Raw genomic sequence first — 20,001 nt, 5'->3', positions numbered from 1 at the left:
CTGAATTGCGTTGGAAACATTGGGGATCGGGATTCCCCTGACTTTCCGGTGTCGCCGAACAAGAGAAGGCACGTCCTCACGATGCTTCCTTCAGAGTCTGTGACGCAAATCGCAAAGGTCTCTTCTTCGTGAGATGAAGAGCGTCGTGCAAACTGGGATCATGCCTGGTGTACGGATTTGCTGCCAGCTTAAGGAGGTTTATCAACGGGAAGATTGTGAAGGGGGGGGGGTTGGTAGGGCCGGGTCGCATCTCCACCTCTGCCCACAGAATGATAAACATGAATTTCCAGAGCAACGCCAAGAAACAAATCCGATATGGTGTAGTGGCCAACATGATGCCCTCTCATCTTGTGAGAGGTTAGGCATAGCCCGAGTTCGATTCTCGGTTTCGGAACATTTTCTCTTTTGCCATACATTTTTTTTGCTGCATGTGAGAACTGAGCCAAGGATCCCTGGGTCATTCATGTCTTGGGGAAATATTCCTAATGAATCTGAGAACGTTTCGAGCACGGCCGTGTGCGGCTTGTGTTGGTCTCTTATCTGCCTGGTCTCCAGAAGAGGTACCAGAGTCTACTACGAAGTCTCTTAGACCAAACCAGGTGTCAAGCTGACCTCGTTTTAAAACCCTCCCAGCTCCATGTCAACATTTCACGCATCTCTTGACATCAGTTTTCTAACCGAGAACTGACTGCTCTTACCAGCGTGCCGGAAAACAAGCCGTCTCACCTACCCCTCAGCTGGCTCTACCTTGGACCTCAAACCACCGAAGGACCAGGCCATACTGATTGCCATGGCAGTTCGTCGACTACATGAGTCCATACCTCTCAATGCGGACTCCTTCTCAAATGGCATGTTCCAGCCAAAGGCGTCTTAGTGTTTGATGTTTTCAGGAACATCAGCTTCTGCCCTGTGTGCTCAACTTCGCCGCTCCTTGTGGATCATCCGTTGGACGTCTCCTGCCGCTCATGTTCTCCCGACCGAGAGTCATGCCATCTTGCCAGGTTGGCGTCAACGGAGGAGTGAAATGCAGCGCTTGCCTGGTTGTTGATGGGTTCTGCCCACACAACCTCCACCACCTGAGTTGTCTAGCGTTATGGTATCGCGCCAGGCCCAACGGCGGTAGAGTAATATGTTAGCCGTCAACTCTGTGCTCCAGCTCGCCCCTTCGCCGGTCCACGGCATCGCTGAGATCTTCTAGTCCGAGCCGTCACCTGGGTCAGTGGCGGGAGAGATCTTCCATTATCTGTAAGAGTTCGAGGTAGACGGGACCGGTTGGATAGGGGAGGCTAAGAGAGCCATGTCAGCTTGGATAAAAATCAGAAGCTGCTGGACTCATGCTACCGTGCTGTGTTGGGGAACCCAACGTAGCTTCCAGCTTCGTCTGTGGTATGGGACGGTGGAGCAACGCTGGGCGCGTCTTGCAACGATAAAGCGACATCAGTCTTGGCTTCCGCAGGATTACCCGTTGTGGAAGGACCTGAGTCTCAAATCTTTGCGTAGTATCCGGGTGAGTGGAAAGTTTATAGTCAGGATCTAGGCACCGCATTTTCGTTATGGGTGCAGCGTCCAGAAAGGTGAGACTATACATGCAGGTTTCTGTTGGGAAACAAAGCATGCAAACTGATATTCAGCAACCCCGAAACATCCATCGCTTGACGAGTGAATAGCTATCCTCAAAGAACGGCATTTTGTAGCGCAGTATCATTCAAGTTGGTGTGTGAACACAATAATACAGGTTCAGGGAGAACATTGGCCAAGCATGAAGCAAGGGAGTCATCTCAAAGCCAAGTGAGCTCTCCATTTCCCCTTTCAACCTCTGATGAATCCAATTGCATGTACTTCGCCGCTCTTCTAGCATTGTCTTAACCGCGCCGCGTTGGCACCGTTTTATGCGTTCGAGTCAACACTGATTTGTTGACGGGGTTATGGACGGACAGCCCCGGGAGGGACCAGTGAACCACGCACGCCCTGGTGACCTGGATCACCATTTGTCGTGAGTCCAAGTGGCGAATTGACCTTGGCTGCGAATCGGCTCTTTGTAGTGTGTTGATAATTTCGTCTTTCCGAGATGATGCAACAAGTGACACTCATAGTCGGATATTGGGGTTCAAAGAATGGTTCTCTCTTGAAGCAGCCGCAAAACCTAGGCTCTTGAGTACAAAATCTGGCCATTATATATGCCCTCAACTCTCACCATGGTACCGTCGCCGATAACTTTACCCGCATTTTGCGTCCGCAGCGGCATGACGGCCATTCGTCATGAAGCGGTTGGCAATTTCAGTGGTATTACTCTGAACTAATGAGGCATCGATACTCAAATTCTCCCTACCTCTTTATTCAATTTGCGGGTATTAAAGGTGGAAACACCCTTCTGTTTGGTGCTCCTGGGTACAGTTCGCTGAGGCATTCTGTACGAGAAGGCCATCACCGTCCACGGCGATGATACCTCCCTTCTTCTAGTCTTCTTCAAGAGGAACTACCCCTGATTTAGGTTGTCACATCATCGATGTCTCCTCCTAAGAGGGCGTATTCGAGTTGAGGCAGGAGAGAGCTGCCAAAAGCGGTAAATACCTGTACACCGACATGTGACAAGCCAGATTCGGTATAATTATCAGAACGAAAGCAGGCATAGCATGGAAGCAATGCAAGGTGTCCATGAATACAACAGGACGCGGAAACATGAGCGCTGTGCTTGAGCCGGATAACCCATAGCGGGTAACACCCGATGGGCTAGGAGGACAGCGCCGGCCAGGGTTTGCAGCCCATCGCTGAAAGTGAAGAAGAATGACTTATCTGGGACAGGTTTTGAGATCATTGCGATTCTGTGCAAGTCTATACTCGCCTGGGACGTAGCTCAAGGAGGCACAAAGAAGGACGGGAGAGCCAGGACTGGTTTCAAACTTGGGAATGTTACTATTGAGTCGCTGCTAGAAGGCATGGCCCAGTTGAGTGGCAGTCACGGCAATGAATGCACAAAAACCACGTCCTAAGTAGAAACAGCAAAATCCGTGACTGGTTTTGAAGAGTCCTGGCTTGGTGGTACTGGGGAAGATCGGATATAACATCCATAGTATTTCTAAAAAAGCGCTGAAACTCAGGGAAACGTAAAATGATTCTGGTTCTTGAATGCTAAGAGCAATGTATTTACCGAACCTAAGTATGCCATTTACCCGTATAGATCAGGAGAGACTGTCTCGTTTAGATACGATGAGTTTTCCGACGACATAAGTGTCTGTAGCTCGTAGGTCAACGTAAGCTGCCAAGACTTTCCATGGATCTTACATGAGACGGATCGTGGTAGCCTGTCTGTTGCTGCAGCTAGCCACGGTCGGACAGAAACAAGCTATAGAAAGCAAAATGAACTCTCCGATACATGACGGTCTTCAATAGCACAATTGTTTCCGAGGTTGCACCTTGTTGTCAAGCTGCGATTGTCAGTTCAGGCTTATGAGGTAGAAGGAAACGACTTGATGAAGAGACAGGGGTCAGGAAGTCTATCCGGCTAAACGGCATGCAAGTGAGAAAACGTGTCGCGTTGCGCGGCCATTCTAGGATCGCAACCTTCAGAATGGTTTGGTAACGGCAAACGAGATTAAAGAGCCTTCTGAGCAAATACATATAAAAAAACATCCATATGCAAAATGGAATCAAAACATCCGTCTCGGTCGCACGAGTCAGTCGTCCAAAGAGACAACAAAAACAAGAGCCTCGGTTTCAGATATGATAACGTAGAAACGCTGTCGTCGTCCGTACGGCAGCCCAGGAACGTGCTCGCAGTGCAGGTGGACCGGCCCCGCTCGGCGCAATCGCATCATCAAATGAGAAATCTCACCTTCCCGAATGGGGTTCGCGATAAGACGACGAAATTTCTTCGTGTTTACCCCCGTCAGCCCCCCGATTTCCCGTGCGGCTTTTCCGTGATCCTTTTTTTTTTTTTTTTTTTTTTTTTTTTTTTTTTTTTTGCAAGCCAGCCATGGGCCAGAGCCGCATGAACTAGGAATCGGCGTAGCAGACGGTTGTCGACATTGTCCGTTGAGGTGAAGATATCCTGGTTGCCCATCGCGTTATCTCGTCGAGCGATTGCGAGACCGGTGCAAGATTACATAATATTGTCTCGCAGCGACAACAAGAGGCACAGTTTTGAACCGGTCCTTATCGGCATCAGCTTTTGCTCTCACCTCCCACCGCCAGCCCGACCGCGGTGAAGGACGCAGCCAAGAAAAAAAAAAGAGAGGAGAGAGGAACGTAACGAGAGCGATGAGCACCGATACCATCCCGTTCCCCGGCGCCAAGTCGCCGGGCATCGCCAATGTCACCCGCCACGCTTGGATCACGTCCGAGGACGTCGAGGCCGCCGAGGCCCCTGAGACCCCTCGGGGCGGCCCGTTTGAGCCTCACGACGATCACGACGGCGATTTCGTCACCACCACCGAGGACCGCGACCTGAAGCGCGGTCTGGAGCAGCGCCATCTTTCCATGCTGGGTATCGCCGGCGCCATTGGCACCGGTCTGTTCCTCGGCCTCGGCGGCGCCATCCAGACCGGCGGTCCCCTTGGTGCGCTGCTCGGCTACGCCACCGTCGGCCTCATCGTCTGCTCCGTGCAGTTTGCGCTCGGAGAGGTCTCGGCTCTGCTGCCCGTCACAGGATCCTTCGTCCGTCATGCCGAATTCCTCGTCGACCCCGCCTGGGGCTTCGCCATCGGCTGGAACCTGGTCTATGGCAACATCCTTTCGATCCCTTCCGAGATCACGGCCATCTGCGTGCTCTTTGAGTTCTGGACCGACATCAACCCGTCCGTCTTCATCGTCGTCTTCATCGTGCTGACCTTCGTCGTTGGCATTGCCTTTGTGCGCGTCTTTGGTGAGGTCGAGTTCATCTTCGCATTGCTCAAGATCCTGCTCGTCATCTTCCTCATCATCCTTGGTCTCGTCATCGACCTTGGCGGTGTTCCCGGCACGCCCCGCATCGGATTCCGCTACTGGCAGAACCCGGGTCCGTTCGTCGAGCACATCGCCACTGGCGACTGGGGCAAGTTTCTGGGGTACTGGGGCGTCATGACGAGCGCCGTCTTCTCCTTTGCTGGCGTTGAGTCCCTTGCCATGGCTGCTGCCGAGACGCAGAACCCCCGCCGCGCCATTCCCCGCGCTTGCAAGCGCGTCTTTGCGCGTATCGTGCTGTTCTACATGCTTGCCGTCCTCATCGTCGGTATGTTGGTCGCGAGCAACGACCCTCGCCTGAATGATGAGTCCGGCACTGCCGCTCAGAGCCCCTTCGTCATCGCCGCCTCGGCCGCTGGCATCCCGGCAATCCCCAGCGTGGTCAACGCCGTCGTCATCACCTCCGCTTGGTCTGCGTCCAACCAGAGTCTGCTCGCCGGTACCCGTGTATTGTTTGGTCTGGCGCTCAAAGGACAAGCCCCCAAGATCTTCCTCCGCACCACCGCGTGGGGCACGCCATACGTCTGCGTATTGCTCTTCACGGTTTTCATGCTCCTCAGCTTCATGAGTCTGTCCAACGGCGCATTGACCGTTTTCTGGTGGCTCGTAGACTTGACCGCAGCTGGTGTTTTGGTCTCGTGGTCCGCCATTTTGTACAATCATATCCGCCTCAAAAAGGCGATGAAGAAGCAGGGCATTGAGTTTAGCAGGTTGCCGTGGAACAACTCATGGACTTGTAAGCATCCCGCATCCCATTCGTCCAACGACACTGCTAACGAGAATGGAACTGTAGTCTATAGCTCACACGTCGCGCTGTTCATGTGTGTCTTGATCCTTTTTACCAGTGGTTTTGAGGTCTTTACCAAGGGAAACTGGGACGCCAGCGGCTTCGTCTCGTCTTATTTGTAAGTCTTGTGATATACTGCGTCGCAAAGCTGGGACCATTTTCACTAACGAAAACGCAGGGATATCCCGCTTGTCACGCTAGCTTTCCTGATCTGGAAGTTCGTCAAAAAGACCAAGGCTGTTTCCCTTGAGGACATCCCTCTGCACGATGCGATTGAGCAGGCTGATGCATACCCTGAAGAACCAGAAGTCAAGAAGACTGGCCCCATCCGTTTCGTCAGCTGGATTTGGGAGTAACCCTTCACCATACGGATATTAGGCATATCAAATAATCACCCGACCTTCACATCGGGAACTTAATGATGTAAAAACATACTTCAACACATAAAATGTATATATAACATTCACGCGCCGGCCAAAACACCATGCGCTGATCAAAAACGGTTCAACACGGATTCTTGCTATGTGCTGGTGGTCTTCTGATGCTAGAGCCTACACTTTTGTTTATGTGCTTTTGATCAGTACCGGCGCAATTCAGGCCAGGATGCTGTAAGAGATGGATGTCGAGAGCCGCGGCCATCTGTCTCCCTGCTCCAGACTTATAAATAACGCTTGTAGCGACTCGACACTTCACAATCGCATACGTGCTTTGGTTGACCCTGGACATCATTGCTCAAATTATTGCTTTTGCTGGCCCCCGATAACTTAATCCATATGAAAGCGAAATCCTGACTGAATCTTTTTTTAAGCTGATGGATTACTTGCCGACCGATGCTGGCTATCGAGGAAGCCCACTTCCCAGCGGCATTTGCTTGGCATTCTTCGGCTCGTCTGACCTCGCATTGGCTACTTGCGAGAAGATGTTCATGCTACTCAGGCCCGAAAACTTGGTTCTGTTCCAAGGCTCATCGCATTTCCACGTGTGGTGTGGAGTCAATCCCGGGTAGTTTGCGTCGGGTCGCTTGTCGGGTCGCATATCGGAAGCCATGGCGCGCACCACGCGGTCCAAGAGAGTGGGGCGGGCCGGCAGAGGAACGGTTCCTGATCCAATATTGGAAGTCATCTGATCTCCTGTTCGAATACACTACCTGTTATAGCAGCTGATGGAAGCCATGGAGACTCAAGCAGAAAGAAATATCAGACACTAGCATGCGGTACCCGCGGTGAAGAAATTTGCGTGGCTTGCTTAGCGTAAAGGAATCGGTCCACTTGCTCGGGTGAGAATACTGTTCATGACATCGCCCACGGACGACTTCCGACGTGCGCACCCTGGATTCAGTTGGTCAAAACCCCGGAAGCGCGAGTCAAACTAGCAGGCATTCCCCCATCTTTCCACACCACCCCTCAAAGAGACGCGCAGTGACGAGAGAGGTGAGTGAGCCAACCTCCAAAAGCATCCATGTTTTCTCCACCCTGTTCCCCGTGGGGATGCGCCATCCGACGTGGTGGTAAGGGAGGGCAGGATAAATACTCTTTGACAGCCGGAACTCCTTGCAACGTGTGACTGTGAAGCGTGTGTGCGTGTCATCCAACTGACAACTCCAAAGACAACTTCGTCGACGATATCAGCCGCACTCCACAGTTCCGATAAGTACGGTATCGCAATCATGGGTGGCTTCAAGGCTGTGGAGGATCGCCCAACGCCGAAGGAGGTGTACAACTGGAAGCTCTACATCGAGGCCGCAATCATCGCAACTGGCTCGTTCCTGTAAGTTGATAAAGACTAATCAAGATGTAATGACAGCTAACGCTTCTTTCTTAGTTTCGGGTACGACTCGGCGTTCATCGGAACCACCATCGCCCGCAACAGCTTCCAAAGAGACTTCGGCATCAACGCCTCGAACTCCAACAACATCTCCAGCAACATCACATCGGCCTTCCAGGCCGGAGCTTTGGGCGGCGCAGTCCTTTGCTTTTTCAGTGCGGATCCTTTGATTTTCTTTCGGAAGCAGAAAAGCTGACTTGTCGCCAGTTACCGAGCGCCTGGGCAGAAAATGGACTCTGCAGGCTAACGTTGTCATCTTCCTCGTCGGCGCCATTTTGATGACTTCCGCAACAAATCAACTGTCATACATCTGTAAAACACCCCCTCGGAACCCGGTGGTCGGAGTATTCAATGTCTAACTTGTTCCACGCAGATGCCGGGCGTGCCCTGACAGGAGTTGGATGCGGTGGGATCACAGCCACAGTCCCCTCGTACATCGGCGAACTCTCGATTCCCTCGATCCGCGGTATCCTCACCGGTCTATTCGAAGTTGCATATCAAATTGGATCTGTCATCGGTTTCTGGATCAACTATGGCATCACACAGACCATTGACCCCAACTTGCCTGTCAGCTGGAGAATCCCAATGGCCTTCCAGCTGGTTCCAGCCGGAATCCTCTTCGTCGGCTGCTTCTTCATTCACGAGAGTCCCCTGTGGCTTCTGCGCAAGAACAAGACGGAGAGTGCGCATAAGGTTCTGGAGGGTCTCAGGGGCTTGCCAATCGACCACAAATGTGAGTTTTTCGCAACTTTTGGCGTGCCCAGCTCGCAGTAAATTCTAATCTCAACTTGAAAAGACATGCAAGAGGAACTCGACATGTTTCAGAAGAAAATTGACGAGGAGCGGGCTGTTTCCGCACAGTACGGAAGCGGACAGTGGGCATATCTACGCGGTGTTGCAAACATGCTGTGCCGCAAAGGCATGTGGAACCGCCTGGTTCTTGTTTTCTGTGCCTTTGCTCTCAATAACCTCTCTGGTGCTGCTGGTATATCATTTGAACCAACCGATAGCCGAATTGTCACAGAAACTGATCTGCTCATCCAGCCATCAACTACTATTCGCCAACCCTTTTCAAATCGATTGGAATCACGGATGTTTCTCTCTACACAGGAATTTATGGCTTGATCAAGGGTAAGCATCATTTAGTATCATGTAACCAAGGTGTGTTACTGACTGAGCTACAGCCATCGCCTCCATCATATACTTCATCTTTCTGATCGACCTCCTCGGGAGACGTTGGCCTGCCATCTTGTCCTCTTTGATCTGCTCACTTTGCCTTTGGACGGTTGGGGTATACGTCAAGGTAGGGCACCCTGCTGACATCATCGCCGCTGGCAAGGCGCTGTCTACTTCAACCGCCGCAGGTGGTAAGGCTGCAACCGGGATGATCATGATCTACTCTATCTGGTACGCTCTTCTGTCGCCGTGATTAATTAATGCCAGCCAGTCTAATAATTCTTGCAGCTGGTCCTTCGGTCTAAACGGCATCCCGTGGATTGTCAGTGCCGAGATCTTCCCGGGTGCTCTCCGCAACTTCACCGGAACCTATGCCGCCCTCGTCGTCTGGTTAGTACAGTCTGCTGCGGCTCAACATGTTTTACATTCGCTAAAAATCATCCAGGGCTACTCAGTTCGCCATCACCAAGGCCATGCCTTACATTTTTAGCTCCTTCGGCTACGGAACCTGGTTCTTCTTCGCTGCCTGGATGATTGTCGCTACTGTGTGGGCCTTCTTTTTCTTGCCCGAGACCAAGGGCCTCACCATGGACCAGATGGATGTTATCTTGTATGGGGTTCTGCCTTTAGTCCCATGTCGTGTTGTGCAGTTACTGACTATTTCCTTGCAGTGGCTACGCCCACGATACCCGCCAAGAGCCCTCCACCAAGTTTGTCGAGGCAACTTTTGATGATAATAAGGCAAAGTCAAGTGAACATACTGAGGATGTCTAAAGCAAACTCAGAGAGACAGAGGATTGTGAGCGTTGATGGATAGTTGTTTGGCCACTTGGAGGAAGTGATTGTATTGCATACCCAGACGTTGGGGGCAGAAAAGCCGACGTTATTCGTTCAGAGTCAACAAATTAAACAGAATTTGGTTTAGAAAGATCAGTCATGGACACCGAAGAGAAATTCAAGTGCGATTTCTTGTGTTTGACGATGTAAACATCTCAAGAGTTATGCTCCTCAACCTTCCACTCGTGTCATCCCCCTTTTAGTCCTTGCACACCGGTGACGATGCTTGTTTGTTAGCCGGAAAGATAACTGCTAATAATGGATTCAGCACCCCAGAAATAACTTCTCAGTTGGTTCCTCAGCCCTCGTCTTGTCTTCTGGGCCTGAGTTGCCTTCTTTGATCACAGCTTGTTATGATGCAACCCAAGATTAGTCGAATTTGAAATAGGGTTGATTGCTGCTTCGAAGCAAAACACACGATAAATGTTGCCCCCACGTGCGCGTGCACAGGGTCTAGGGATGACAATAGACCAACATACGGTTCAACCCAAAGAAGTAGATCGAGCATCTACCGACTTGACTAAGAAATTAGGTAAAGTCTTCATAGTGTCTATTCACTCCTTTTATAACTGTCATTGAATGTTTTAATTCCCCAAAACGCCAGTTTATGCCTTTAGGTACCTCTCATTCCTCATCTCAAGTTGATCCACATGATTTTAAGTACCCTGGTTCAGCTTAGCCTCCTCCGCGGCCAGAGGTGCCACCAGATCAGAGATCCAAGCCTGCTTCTTCTCGTCGGTATACTGGGGGTAAGGGCGTCTGCAGTGGCAGCTGGTCAAAGGGTAACCATGCGACTTAGCGACAACCCACTTGGTGCCGTTGATGCCGCCCTTGCCAAAGGCCCACTCCATCTGTGCCAGCTTGAGCTGAGCGGCAGAAGCCTCCTGCAACTTTCCGGCGTTGTACAGGTCGAAGATCTCGACGCAGTACTTTGGGTACAGGTTGGCGACGCCAGTGATAGTGCCATTGCTGCCGACGGACAAGGCGGGCACGAGCCAGTCGCTCTGGCCGGCGAGGGCGAAGAACTCTGAGGGGTCGAACTCGGCGCGGACGCGGGCAACCTTGGCGATGCCGCCGCAGGTCAGCTTGACACCGACGATGTTGGGGTGCTTGCCCAGGCGAGAGAGCATGTCCGAGTTGACATCGAGGCCGGCGACAACGCCAGGGAAGTTGTAGATGATGACAGGAATGGGGCTGGCGTTGGCGAGCTCCTCAAAGAAGCCAACAATAGCCTCCTCATTCATGGCGAAGTGGAAATAGCTAGGGACGAGGACGAGTGCGTAGTCAGCGCCGGCCTCCTTGGCGAGCTTAGTCTCATCGATAACGGCGCGGGTGGACTGGCCGCCGCAGCCCATGGTGATGGTCAAATCGGGACGACCGGCCTTGATGGCAATGTCCCTTGTGGTCTTGACGAGCTTGGTCTTCTCATCGTTGGTCAGGGTGACGGCCTCGCCGTTGGTTCCAGCAAGGACGACTGAAGTGAAATCCATTAGAACCAGAGGTCTTGAGAGGTCATGTTACAGATAGTCACTTACCACCGTGGAGCCCTGACTTGACTAGGAACTCAATGTGCTTGGTCTGGACGTTCCAGTCGATCTCCTGGCTGGCATCGTCGCCGAACCAGGTCAAACTGGGAACATGGATACCGGCGGGGAAAGACTTGGCGGAAGCCATTACGACGATGTTTACGTGGAAGAGATGGAGAAGTGGGTATTGACAAGGAACGAGAGTTGGAGAATATGGCAGAGGAGAAAACAAGAATTGATCGGGGTATCAATGAGTCTGGCTAGGAAACGTGTGTCCGGGAAGGATGGAAATAATGAATAGAAGTATCTCCTGAGCTCCGTGGCTCGGAGCTTTCGACCCCGCGCTGGATGTCGAAGCGCGGGGCTCTTCAGGGTGGCATGTTTCCGACAAGCCGACCTTCCCCACGGGCATGAATCCGACCATGCAACGAGCCGGTCATGTTGTGGAGCGTCTCAAGAGGCGAACCAGCTCGAACGAATCGTGTAATGCTCGTCCCGCATCTCGCTTCCCGCATGACCCTCGCTTTCATGTTCATTTGTTCTAAGAAGTTTGGATTGTTCCAGTAAACGGGTTCGGACGTGGCCCAGAAGCATGTTCCCGATCGGAGGGGACCAAGTCTGGCGGCCGTAAGTGGGTCACCCGATCGGGACCCACCAGCGTCGGGTGCGCTAGTGTCGGGCTTGTCGGTTGCAGCTGATGATTCGGTCGCGTGGGTGAACTGGGGGACGAGGGTAGTTGAGATGTTGACATTTATTCGTCATTTGGCCTTGGGCCATGTGGTATGTAGATCTTTTGGTGAAATCTTCGTTACTGGTGTTATAAAGGGAATAACTCGGGTATCTTGATCGCTCTACCGATGCATGTTTAGGTTGGCCAAAGCCCTGATGTCAGGAAATGACAACTATCTCCCTAGCCTATAGCCAGCCTCTCGTCAAGTGCCAATTCAAGCAGCGACTTACTTGGACTTTAGCCTGTTTGATGTATCATCGTCCAAGTACGTGTCCAGCGATGTCGACTATTTAACGTATCCAAAGAGTCTCGTCAATGCTTCGCGTTGTATTGTCCGTTAAACTATGGCGAAGCACGAGTTGAAGATAGCGTGCATGACGGACCGGATGTCAACCCGGATCTTCTCAGCATCCTGCCTAGCCTGGACCTCCTCTAGCACCTGAGCCGTGATCTTGGCGTTGCCCGCGACTCTTTCCATCCTAAGAATCTGGGTTTTGATCCATATTCTCTCTTGGTGATCTTGTTCCTCGGAGCCCAGCATCAACAGAGGCCAAAGCATGTTGACAGGCAATGAGTTGTCTGTGTCCAGTGAATCGACAAGTAGTCTTGCCAAACGTCGGATCTGGCTCAGGGCATCGGTTGCCTCTTTTGTCAACGGGAAAGACTTATATGCCACCCTGTGTAGGTGGACTTTGCTCGCATGGTAGTTGGCGAGGTAGGTGCGGAAGGCGCGTGTTATAACGAAGGCGAGATGGGGCGAGACGTGAGGCTCCGTCAGCTTCCCTGCCACGGCGTAATCCATCAGCGGTGGCCGTTGTTCGTATAAGGTCCGAAGATCAGCTGCAATGGCGGCTCCAATGTTCATGACATCCGTTTCGTCTTCGACCGTGCCACGAGATCTGTGCCAGGGGTCGATCTTTGATATTCGTCCCATAAAGCTCTGCACCTTCTGAAAGAAGACAATCCCTGGTTGGTATAGGACTTGGAACAGGACATCTTCAATGTCACCGTCAGCGAAGTCTTCTCTCGCTGGGTCGGCAACGCCTCCGTCAAAGCTTGCCGGCGACGCTTCGACAAGCAGCAGCTCATCGTCCTTGGATAAAAGCAGCCCCTGTCCACCTGCAGAGACAGCACGAGCATCGAGAAGACGCATCCACTGCAGGAATTGCTTCTCGATGGCAACAAAGTTGCTCTTCTCTCCCTGTTGGAACAGCCCATAAGCTCGTTTCAGGAACGAATCTGCAGCCCGAATCTGTCCCCTAAGGATGTCTACATAACTCAAGAAGAACAAGGTCGCGAGTAGGTGCTCTCTGCGAGAACCAGGACTGTCGATCGCAGGGGATGATTCATCGCCGCAAGCTGCCACCTCTGATACAGCTTTCTGATAATGATCATCTGGGTTGGCGAGCCAGGCCCCCTCACGACGAGATAACATCAAGTTAGAGAAAGCGAGGACTGACCACTTGACCATCTGCGAAGCACCAGCCATTTCCACAACAACCTGTCGAACCGCCAGCCATTTCTTCTGCGTCTCGACCTCGGCAAGTATAGGTGGAACAACGACATGGCTGAAATAGTCCATTAATCGGTCATCTTCAGTCGATGCATGCAGAGTTGTGGTCTGCTCTGGCTGGCTGCTTGCGTCTGGCACTGGTGACGGGTCCGGCAAATCATCCATAGCGGTTCGATCTGGGAGGCTGAGATTCGGTGGACTGGTCATGGGTGGTTGCCGGCTTCCGAGTGACTGACTACCATATTGACCGCGCTGTGTAAAGTTAGCCCTTCGTCGAACTTGGAAGCTCAATAACCATATCGAGGTAACGTACCAGTACTTGTCCATCGAGGCTCATCTGCTGACCTGGCTCAGGGTTGACCTGTTGCCAGGCATCACCGGCATCCCACATGAAGCTGGCATAGTCGAATATCTCATCGACGGCTTGCATAGGCTGGAAGACAGATGCAGCCGGCGACATGGATGCATCAGTGGCATGGGACGGTATGGCTGGGCTACGACCAGACCCGGAAGAGCCTGCAGCTGCCAGCATCGAGTGGGTGGTGGTACTACTCTGCGGCCGCCACTTACATTCTAGATTCAGTCGTTCACAATGGCTGCATCTAGGTCTGGACTCATTGCATTTGACTTTGCGACGTCTGTGGGTCATGGTCAGCAAGATGGTTATTCACGTTCACATTCACTTCAGTCCAGGCTTGTTAGCGGTCCGATCGGAGGAACTGCAACCTCGGGAGTCGGGAGACTGCCCGGCGGCCCGTCATCGGCTGTGAGAGACGGCCTGGAGTAGCGGGTGTAGTACTCACTTGCAGGTCAAACACCCTTCCCTGGACCTCACCGATCTCCTCGGTGGTCGGGAGTAACTTGGCAGAGCCGACGTCCCACTATTCTCCTGCATGCTTGCGGTAGCAGTCGCGTGCGGGCTCGTTGGCATTGGAGGGCATCCTCTCTCCTTCCCCTTTCCAAGTTTCCACTTTCGCTTTCTGCCTACTCGTTTGGCCTGGGGCCGCTGCTGTGCTGGTCAAAATGTTGATGAGCGCGTATGTTGACCCAAAGTTGGGGAAACGAGCGCGCGGGGACGGGGGGCTCGATACCTATTCCCCCCTTTTCACTCCACAATGTGGAGAGGTTGTGGAGGGTCTGAAAATTCCCCCTCAGAATTTTTTTGGTGTCGCGTGCACTGACTCACGCGGTTATGCGGACAGTTTCCTTGGAGCCAGTTCCTGACCGTAGGTTAGTAATGCCAACTCGCCGAGCTGTGGAAAGCAATTTGCGGAGTTTCTGAACGCCGGGAACAAATCTGGAAACGATCAAGCACTTGGTAGCGGGTTACACCGCCACAAGCCACAGCTTGGAGGTTCGAGGATGGATCAATATCATTTTCTTCAACTCAACCTCCACTTCAACATCATTATCAACTGCAAGATGAATAGAGTAAACTTGAGAAACCTAGCATGTTGCAACTGATTATTATTGTGAATCTCTATGTCGTTGAAGCATTCCACACAGCTGAATTTCCTGTCGAGTGAAGACGTCGCATGCAGCGCAATGAAAAAGAATGACCCGCCTCGACGACAATCCACTGCTTTGAGACAAGTGATCATTCAGCAAAAGACCGCCGCTGATCCGAGGGGAAGCCTTCATCATATTTCTAGTTTACTGGCTTCTCTGAGGGACTGACAAACTCGAACGAAATATAGAACCATTCGGGAGAAAAATAGAAATCTTTATGAGAATCACTCTGTGTACCATCGCCAGGTGGCTTGCTCACGACTACGAACATTGTGTGTACCCAGACTGGTTCTTTTGGTCCTTGAGTAATTTCTCCCAGCCAGTGCGCCAAACCGTCAATTTGGGAACGAGCTCCTGTGTTGACAGTATGCAAGCGTACAACAATCTCTTCGCAATTCAGTTTTGACGGCGCATCGCGTGCTCTTGCTGCTGATTCGGATGTGGAGACGTCGTATTCAATGGGAATGTTACGCTGGTCGAGATTTACCGAGACGCAGCAAGCGATTAATGCAAGTGAGTGCAAAGGATTTGGGCCACGATTCAGCCAAAGTACGCGAGCTCGCTTGCTGCGGAGTGACAAGATGGCAAGGATTAGACCATAGACTGAGTTTGCATGTTGATATCAGACCAGCTTGCCGTCACTTACGGAAGTTGTCCGAAGGTGTGTGAACACCGGCGGTTTCTCTGGCTTCGTTGGGGGAGATGCAGCTGTAGATCATGTAAAGCCCGGGCGTGTACCAGCCATTAGGATGCGCTAGTGATAGAGTGCATCAAAAGCCAAGAAGAAGCTCAGGAGCAGCAGTGGTTGGTCTGATGCCCGTATCGGCAGCTATTGAGCCCGCTAACGTTAATTTTATGGATGCAATGAAAAGCGAAGCCTACAATAATTCACCTCGTTAGTGGACAGAAGATTTCGCAGCATCGTTCTGTTGCAGTAGTTTCTAAGCTCCAGGAGCCCACTTCCGTGTGAATCAAGACATACCAACTGGGATAGTCTAGTCACTTCTCAATTTGGAGCAAAAGAATACATGTTGCAGTTGCGTAAAATTATTGTAGTTGAATTTTTGTAGTTAGACTTCTTGTCCAACGTCAAGCCCGCTCAGTATGCTTCGATAAATAAGCCTGTTTTGTATACCGACGGCGGACTGATCCCCTGCTTGGTATCCATTCAGCAAAAAGCATCTCAAAGAACTCGGAATCCACATGTCTGGCACATGTGGGAGAAGAAAGCCCAAAGAAAACCCACGAAATTTCAACGGAAAAGCACAATCACAAACCTTTAGAGTTCTGCGCCAAGCTACGGGGTTCTCCATCTCCAGGTTAAGTGAACCCCAGGCTGGGGGTGGCTGAGCACAGCTAAAAATGTGGAATTATGTGTGATCTTGTGGACCGACATGCTGGCAAGTATAGCCGATGCAACATGGTTGTAGACGTCGTAAACCAAACAGCGGCCCCATATGATAGGGTCCCGGTGACAGAAGAAGAGACAGTTGTTTTGATGCGGGGATTTCGCAACGCCGCAGCACCACATGGGCTGGTTGTGGTTACGAAGAGGTAAGTTGCTTTGCAATTGGACAGAGTGGCAGTTTGTGATGGTGGCTGCGGAACGAGCCCTGCATACCACGAGATCTGAGGCGAAACAGTACATACGAGATGAAGACAAGCCAAGAAAAACCAAGGAAATATCAGCAGATTTAGGGTATTTCGCCGAAGCCGTCGGGGCTTATGAGTGGTTCTTGATGGAGCCGCCTCTTGACAGCGCAGCGGTTCCCGTAGTCTCGGAACTCAAACTTGACTACCGATGAGGAGGTTGGGGGTAGATCCAGGCCCGCTCCGGGCACAGATGAACTACCAGCCGAGGAACACACCCGTCCTGTCATAGCTCGTCACCCACATCTTGATCCAACCTCAGTCCAAGACCGCCCTTTTGCACCGACGCGGACGGCTGGTACCTAAGTCAATTTTACCCAAGTTGCGTCGAGATTTAGGCTAGTTATATCAAATCCAATGCATGTCGAGCCTCTTGCCTCCGGTTCTCCCCGCTTGTTTTCGTCTCGGCAATCCCTCGAAGCTAGCGTCGTTATCAGCTTGCATGCTCACACAGCCCATCGTGTAGTCTCGCAGCCGGTAATCTGTATTCGAGCTCCTGAAATACCCCTCAACAAAATACGGGATTTGTTACAACGGAAAAGTATTTCTTACCCATTGGAGGTCAACTGGAAGGTTCACGTAGCGTGTTGGGGCATGGTCTAAGCATTTTCAGGCATTAGGATATAGTCTTAAAACAGATTCGATGTCCATAGTACGTACTGTCAGCAACGCTCGAGTCCGAATTGTCGTGACGTTTCTTCTGAACATCTGATTCACACTTGGGTTAATATACCTGGGAGGCGTTGCCCCGGTTCGTAGTACCGGGCTGTGCATCCAGTTGTGACGGAAAAGGCACTCGGCGCTCTATATTCTGCTAGTGTAGATCTCTTCCGCAGAGCTAGACTTATGAATCAAGAGTATTCTATTCAGTTCAAGGGTGTGGGAGCTAGGGGGCGAAAGAGTGCGATTCCTTTCTGCTGTGGCATCAGACAAAAAACTTGTCGTTTCCCCTCCCCCGGCGTCTTTCTTGGCTGATCCACACATCTGCTGACGCCAAGTATTTTCTGCCCAGCCCGTCCAATTGTGCAGGGACTTATGTTATCATCCAAAGATCAACGATGTTGAATGGTTGGACGGCCTGAACGTGTGATTCTGTTGCCTTCGGGGGGGAAGGGGGGGGGCACCCAATGCTTCATCTAAGGCAGGTTTTGACGATGGCCACCCAGTTTTCCCCATGGGGGTTATCGCGGGGTAAAGGTCGCCGATCCTTGACCCTTCCACAGCTTCTGTCCCAAACACTGGCTCTCTATTCGATCAAGTGCATTTCAAGCTCATTGTTGGTGGGACGTCACGGCGGCCTAGATAAAGCTTGCCTCCCCGCCGGATCCTCTTCCAGCTTTCTTGGTTTTTCTTGCTCACTTACGCAGCCTCTGGGTATGCCAACTTTTGCCCCTCCACCTTACGTGTTACGCTCCTGCCCCACGACAGTCGCTTCGCCATCTTAGTCAAGCCTTTCTGTCTTCCTTGCCCAGCATGGGCTTCTTCAGCACCCACGCGTCTGGCACGCTTGATCCGCCAGAGGTGCGGAATTGGCGCATCCACTTGATCGCGCTTGTCGCCAGCATGTCTGCCTTGGCCAGTACGTTGTTTTCATAGATCTTAATGTTTATGTGCTGCCTACATTCTGTCTGTATGATCTCGAAGATGCCAGCTAGCATCCAGTCTCTGTCAATGAAATGATTGATTACCTAGCAGCTCCTCTTGTGGCGCAAGTTTGACGGAAAGCGGAGCGCGTCTCCATCATACACATATTCAGTTTACAGAGTGTTGACTGACCTGATCTATCAGTGGGTTATGATACCGCGGTCATTGGAGGAACAATGGCATTGGACTCTTTCCGACGAGACTTCCATCTCGACAATGTCAGCTCTACGACTCGTGACACAATTCAGGGCAACATTGTGTCGACATTCCAGGTATGCTGCCCTCCCAATCTTCCACTATGCCGGGCCTGACTTTGTGAAACCAGGCTGGTTGCTTCTTTGGCGCTTTGTTTACTTTCCCCATTGCCGAAAAGTTTGGTCGCAGGAAAACAGTCATGATGGCAGGCACAGTTTTCCTGATCGGCGGCACCCTCATGACCGCAGCCAGCGGAAACTTAAACTTGATCTACGCTGGTCGTGCTATCGCCGGCTTGGGTATCGGTGCATCTTCCTTGACAGTTCCCGTTTACATCGCCGAGACGGCTCCGCCTTCGATTCGTGGTCGACTAGTTGGCATCTTCGAGATCGCATCTCAAGGAGGTGGTATGTTGGGCTTTTGGATCAATTACGCTACCGACCGGACAATCGATGTGAACTCTCGGGCCCAGTGGATTGTACCCCTCGGTCTGCAACTTGCCCCAGGCCTGGGTCTTGCGTTGGGAATGATCTGGTGCCCTGAGTCTCCGCGTTGGCTTGCTCGCGGAGACCACTTTGATGCTGCTGAAAAGATTCTTGTACAAATTCGTGGTCTCCCTGCCGACCACGAGTACGTGCGCCGCGAGATGAACGATATTCGCACCCAAGTTGAGCAGCGTACCTCCAACCGGATGACCAAGAAACAGATGTTCCAGAAGCTTTTCCAGAAGGGCATCCGCAACCGTATGGGTCTGGGCATGGCTCTTATGTTTCTCCAGAGCTTCACCGGTAAGACCAGTTCTATCATAAAGAACAAGTTGCCCTAACATACGTACCAGGTGTCAACATCATCACCTACTATGCCCCAAGAATCTTCGAGAGTCTCGGTATTTCCGGCACATCCACGAAGCTCTTCTCTACTGGGTTCTACGGCATCGCAAAGACTTTCGGCATGTTCCTCTTCACCTTCTGGGTTGCTGAGAGAGTCGGTCGCAGAAAGGGTCTCCTCTGGGGCTCTGCCCTCGGTTGCATCCCGATGTGGTATATCGGAGGATACGTCATGAAGGCTGATCCGGCTGGAGCTGCCGCTGCTGGGCTTGTCAATCGAGATGGCTGGGGCTATCTTGCTATGGCTTGCGTGTACATCAACGGAGTGAGTTACACCGGACCAGTAAAATCTTTTGCATGCTAACCTGTCTATCCAAGGTCATTATTTGCGCTACATGGCAAGGAATTACCTGGCTCTATGCCTCCGAAGTGCAAACTCTCGAAATCAGAATGCTGGCAGTGTCTATCACTACTGCCACCACCTGGCTCGGTAGTTTCATCATCGCCCGCTCTACGCCTTACATGATCTCAGACCTTGGGTACGGGGCATACTTCTTTTTCAGTAGTATCCTCATGCTCATGGGTATCTGGGCTTTTTTCTTTGTCCCTGAGACTAAGGGTGAGTTCTCCCACTGGGACTGAACCTGTTCAAGCACTAACACACACTAGGCCTGACGCTTGAAGACATGGATGCCCTCTTCTTAAATCCTACCCACAAGACTGTGTGGGCTCAGATGAGAGGCAGGGCTGTTGTAGCCCCTGGTCGTGCCAGATCTCCCTCCATCACAGACGAAAAGTTCGAGGCCAACATCGAAGCCGCCCAAATTGAACGTACCAAGTCATGA

The 20,001-nt window shown here is 51.8% G+C and overlaps 7 protein-coding genes and 1 non-coding gene across 8 annotated transcripts; 4 read left to right on the top strand and 4 right to left on the bottom strand.

The window, feature by feature from the left end:
• The first annotated feature begins 309 nt into the window (after nt 1-309).
• Nucleotides 310-394, top strand: ColSpa_tRNA_314. Its single transcript is given in 2 exon segments — nt 310-346; nt 361-394. It is a non-coding gene; the product is annotated as a tRNA-Glu (tRNA).
• A 3,767-nt stretch (nt 395-4,161) lies between these two features.
• ColSpa_11859 (uncharacterized protein) lies at nt 4,162-5,588 on the bottom strand (the record flags this gene model as incomplete). Its single annotated transcript, XM_049278072.1, has 3 exons — nt 4,162-4,710; nt 4,990-5,508; nt 5,529-5,588. The coding sequence occupies 3 exons, from the start codon at nt 5,586-5,588 to the stop codon at nt 4,162-4,164; spliced, it is 1,128 nt and encodes a 375-aa protein (XP_049134029.1).
• Nucleotides 4,258-6,081, top strand: ColSpa_11860 (dicarboxylic amino acid permease; the record flags this gene model as incomplete). The annotated part of the gene is made up of 3 exons (XM_049278071.1): nt 4,258-4,713; nt 5,008-5,843; nt 5,904-6,081. 3 exons carry the CDS (start codon nt 4,258-4,260, stop codon nt 6,079-6,081), a joined length of 1,470 nt encoding a protein of 489 aa, XP_049134028.1.
• Nucleotides 6,082-7,391: 1,310 nt separating this feature from the next.
• On the top strand, nt 7,392-8,323 carry ColSpa_11858 (putative quinone oxidoreductase; the record flags this gene model as incomplete). The annotated part of the gene is made up of 3 exons (XM_049278070.1): nt 7,392-7,492; nt 7,547-7,704; nt 7,923-8,323. 3 exons carry the CDS (start codon nt 7,392-7,394, stop codon nt 8,321-8,323), a joined length of 660 nt encoding a protein of 219 aa, XP_049134027.1.
• Nucleotides 8,324-8,347: 24 nt separating this feature from the next.
• On the top strand, nt 8,348-20,001 carry ColSpa_11857 (quinate permease; the record flags this gene model as incomplete). The annotated part of the gene is made up of 10 exons (XM_049278066.1): nt 8,348-8,534; nt 8,594-8,680; nt 8,734-8,956; nt 9,014-9,119; nt 9,181-9,439; nt 18,279-18,406; nt 18,460-19,117; nt 19,168-19,481; nt 19,535-19,775; nt 19,826-20,001. 10 exons carry the CDS (start codon nt 8,348-8,350, stop codon nt 19,999-20,001), a joined length of 2,379 nt encoding a protein of 792 aa, XP_049134023.1.
• ColSpa_11856 (putative 4-hydroxy-2-oxoglutarate aldolase, mitochondrial) lies at nt 10,219-11,236 on the bottom strand (the record flags this gene model as incomplete). The annotated part of the gene is made up of 2 exons (XM_049278069.1): nt 10,219-11,036; nt 11,098-11,236. 2 exons carry the CDS (start codon nt 11,234-11,236, stop codon nt 10,219-10,221), a joined length of 957 nt encoding a protein of 318 aa, XP_049134026.1.
• On the bottom strand, nt 12,156-13,791 carry ColSpa_11855 (uncharacterized protein; the record flags this gene model as incomplete). The annotated part of the gene is made up of 2 exons (XM_049278068.1): nt 12,156-13,583; nt 13,645-13,791. 2 exons carry the CDS (start codon nt 13,789-13,791, stop codon nt 12,156-12,158), a joined length of 1,575 nt encoding a protein of 524 aa, XP_049134025.1.
• On the bottom strand, nt 17,936-18,148 carry ColSpa_11854 (uncharacterized protein; the record flags this gene model as incomplete). Its single annotated transcript, XM_049278067.1, has 1 exon — nt 17,936-18,148. The coding sequence occupies one exon, from the start codon at nt 18,146-18,148 to the stop codon at nt 17,936-17,938; it is 213 nt and encodes a 70-aa protein (XP_049134024.1).

Source organism: Colletotrichum spaethianum (genome assembly GCF_022836535.1).
Source record: "Colletotrichum spaethianum MAFF 239500 DNA, contig51, whole genome shotgun sequence".
Classification (NCBI taxonomy): domain Eukaryota; kingdom Fungi; phylum Ascomycota; class Sordariomycetes; order Glomerellales; family Glomerellaceae; genus Colletotrichum; species Colletotrichum spaethianum.
This window is presented reverse-complemented; position numbering and strand designations above follow the sequence as displayed.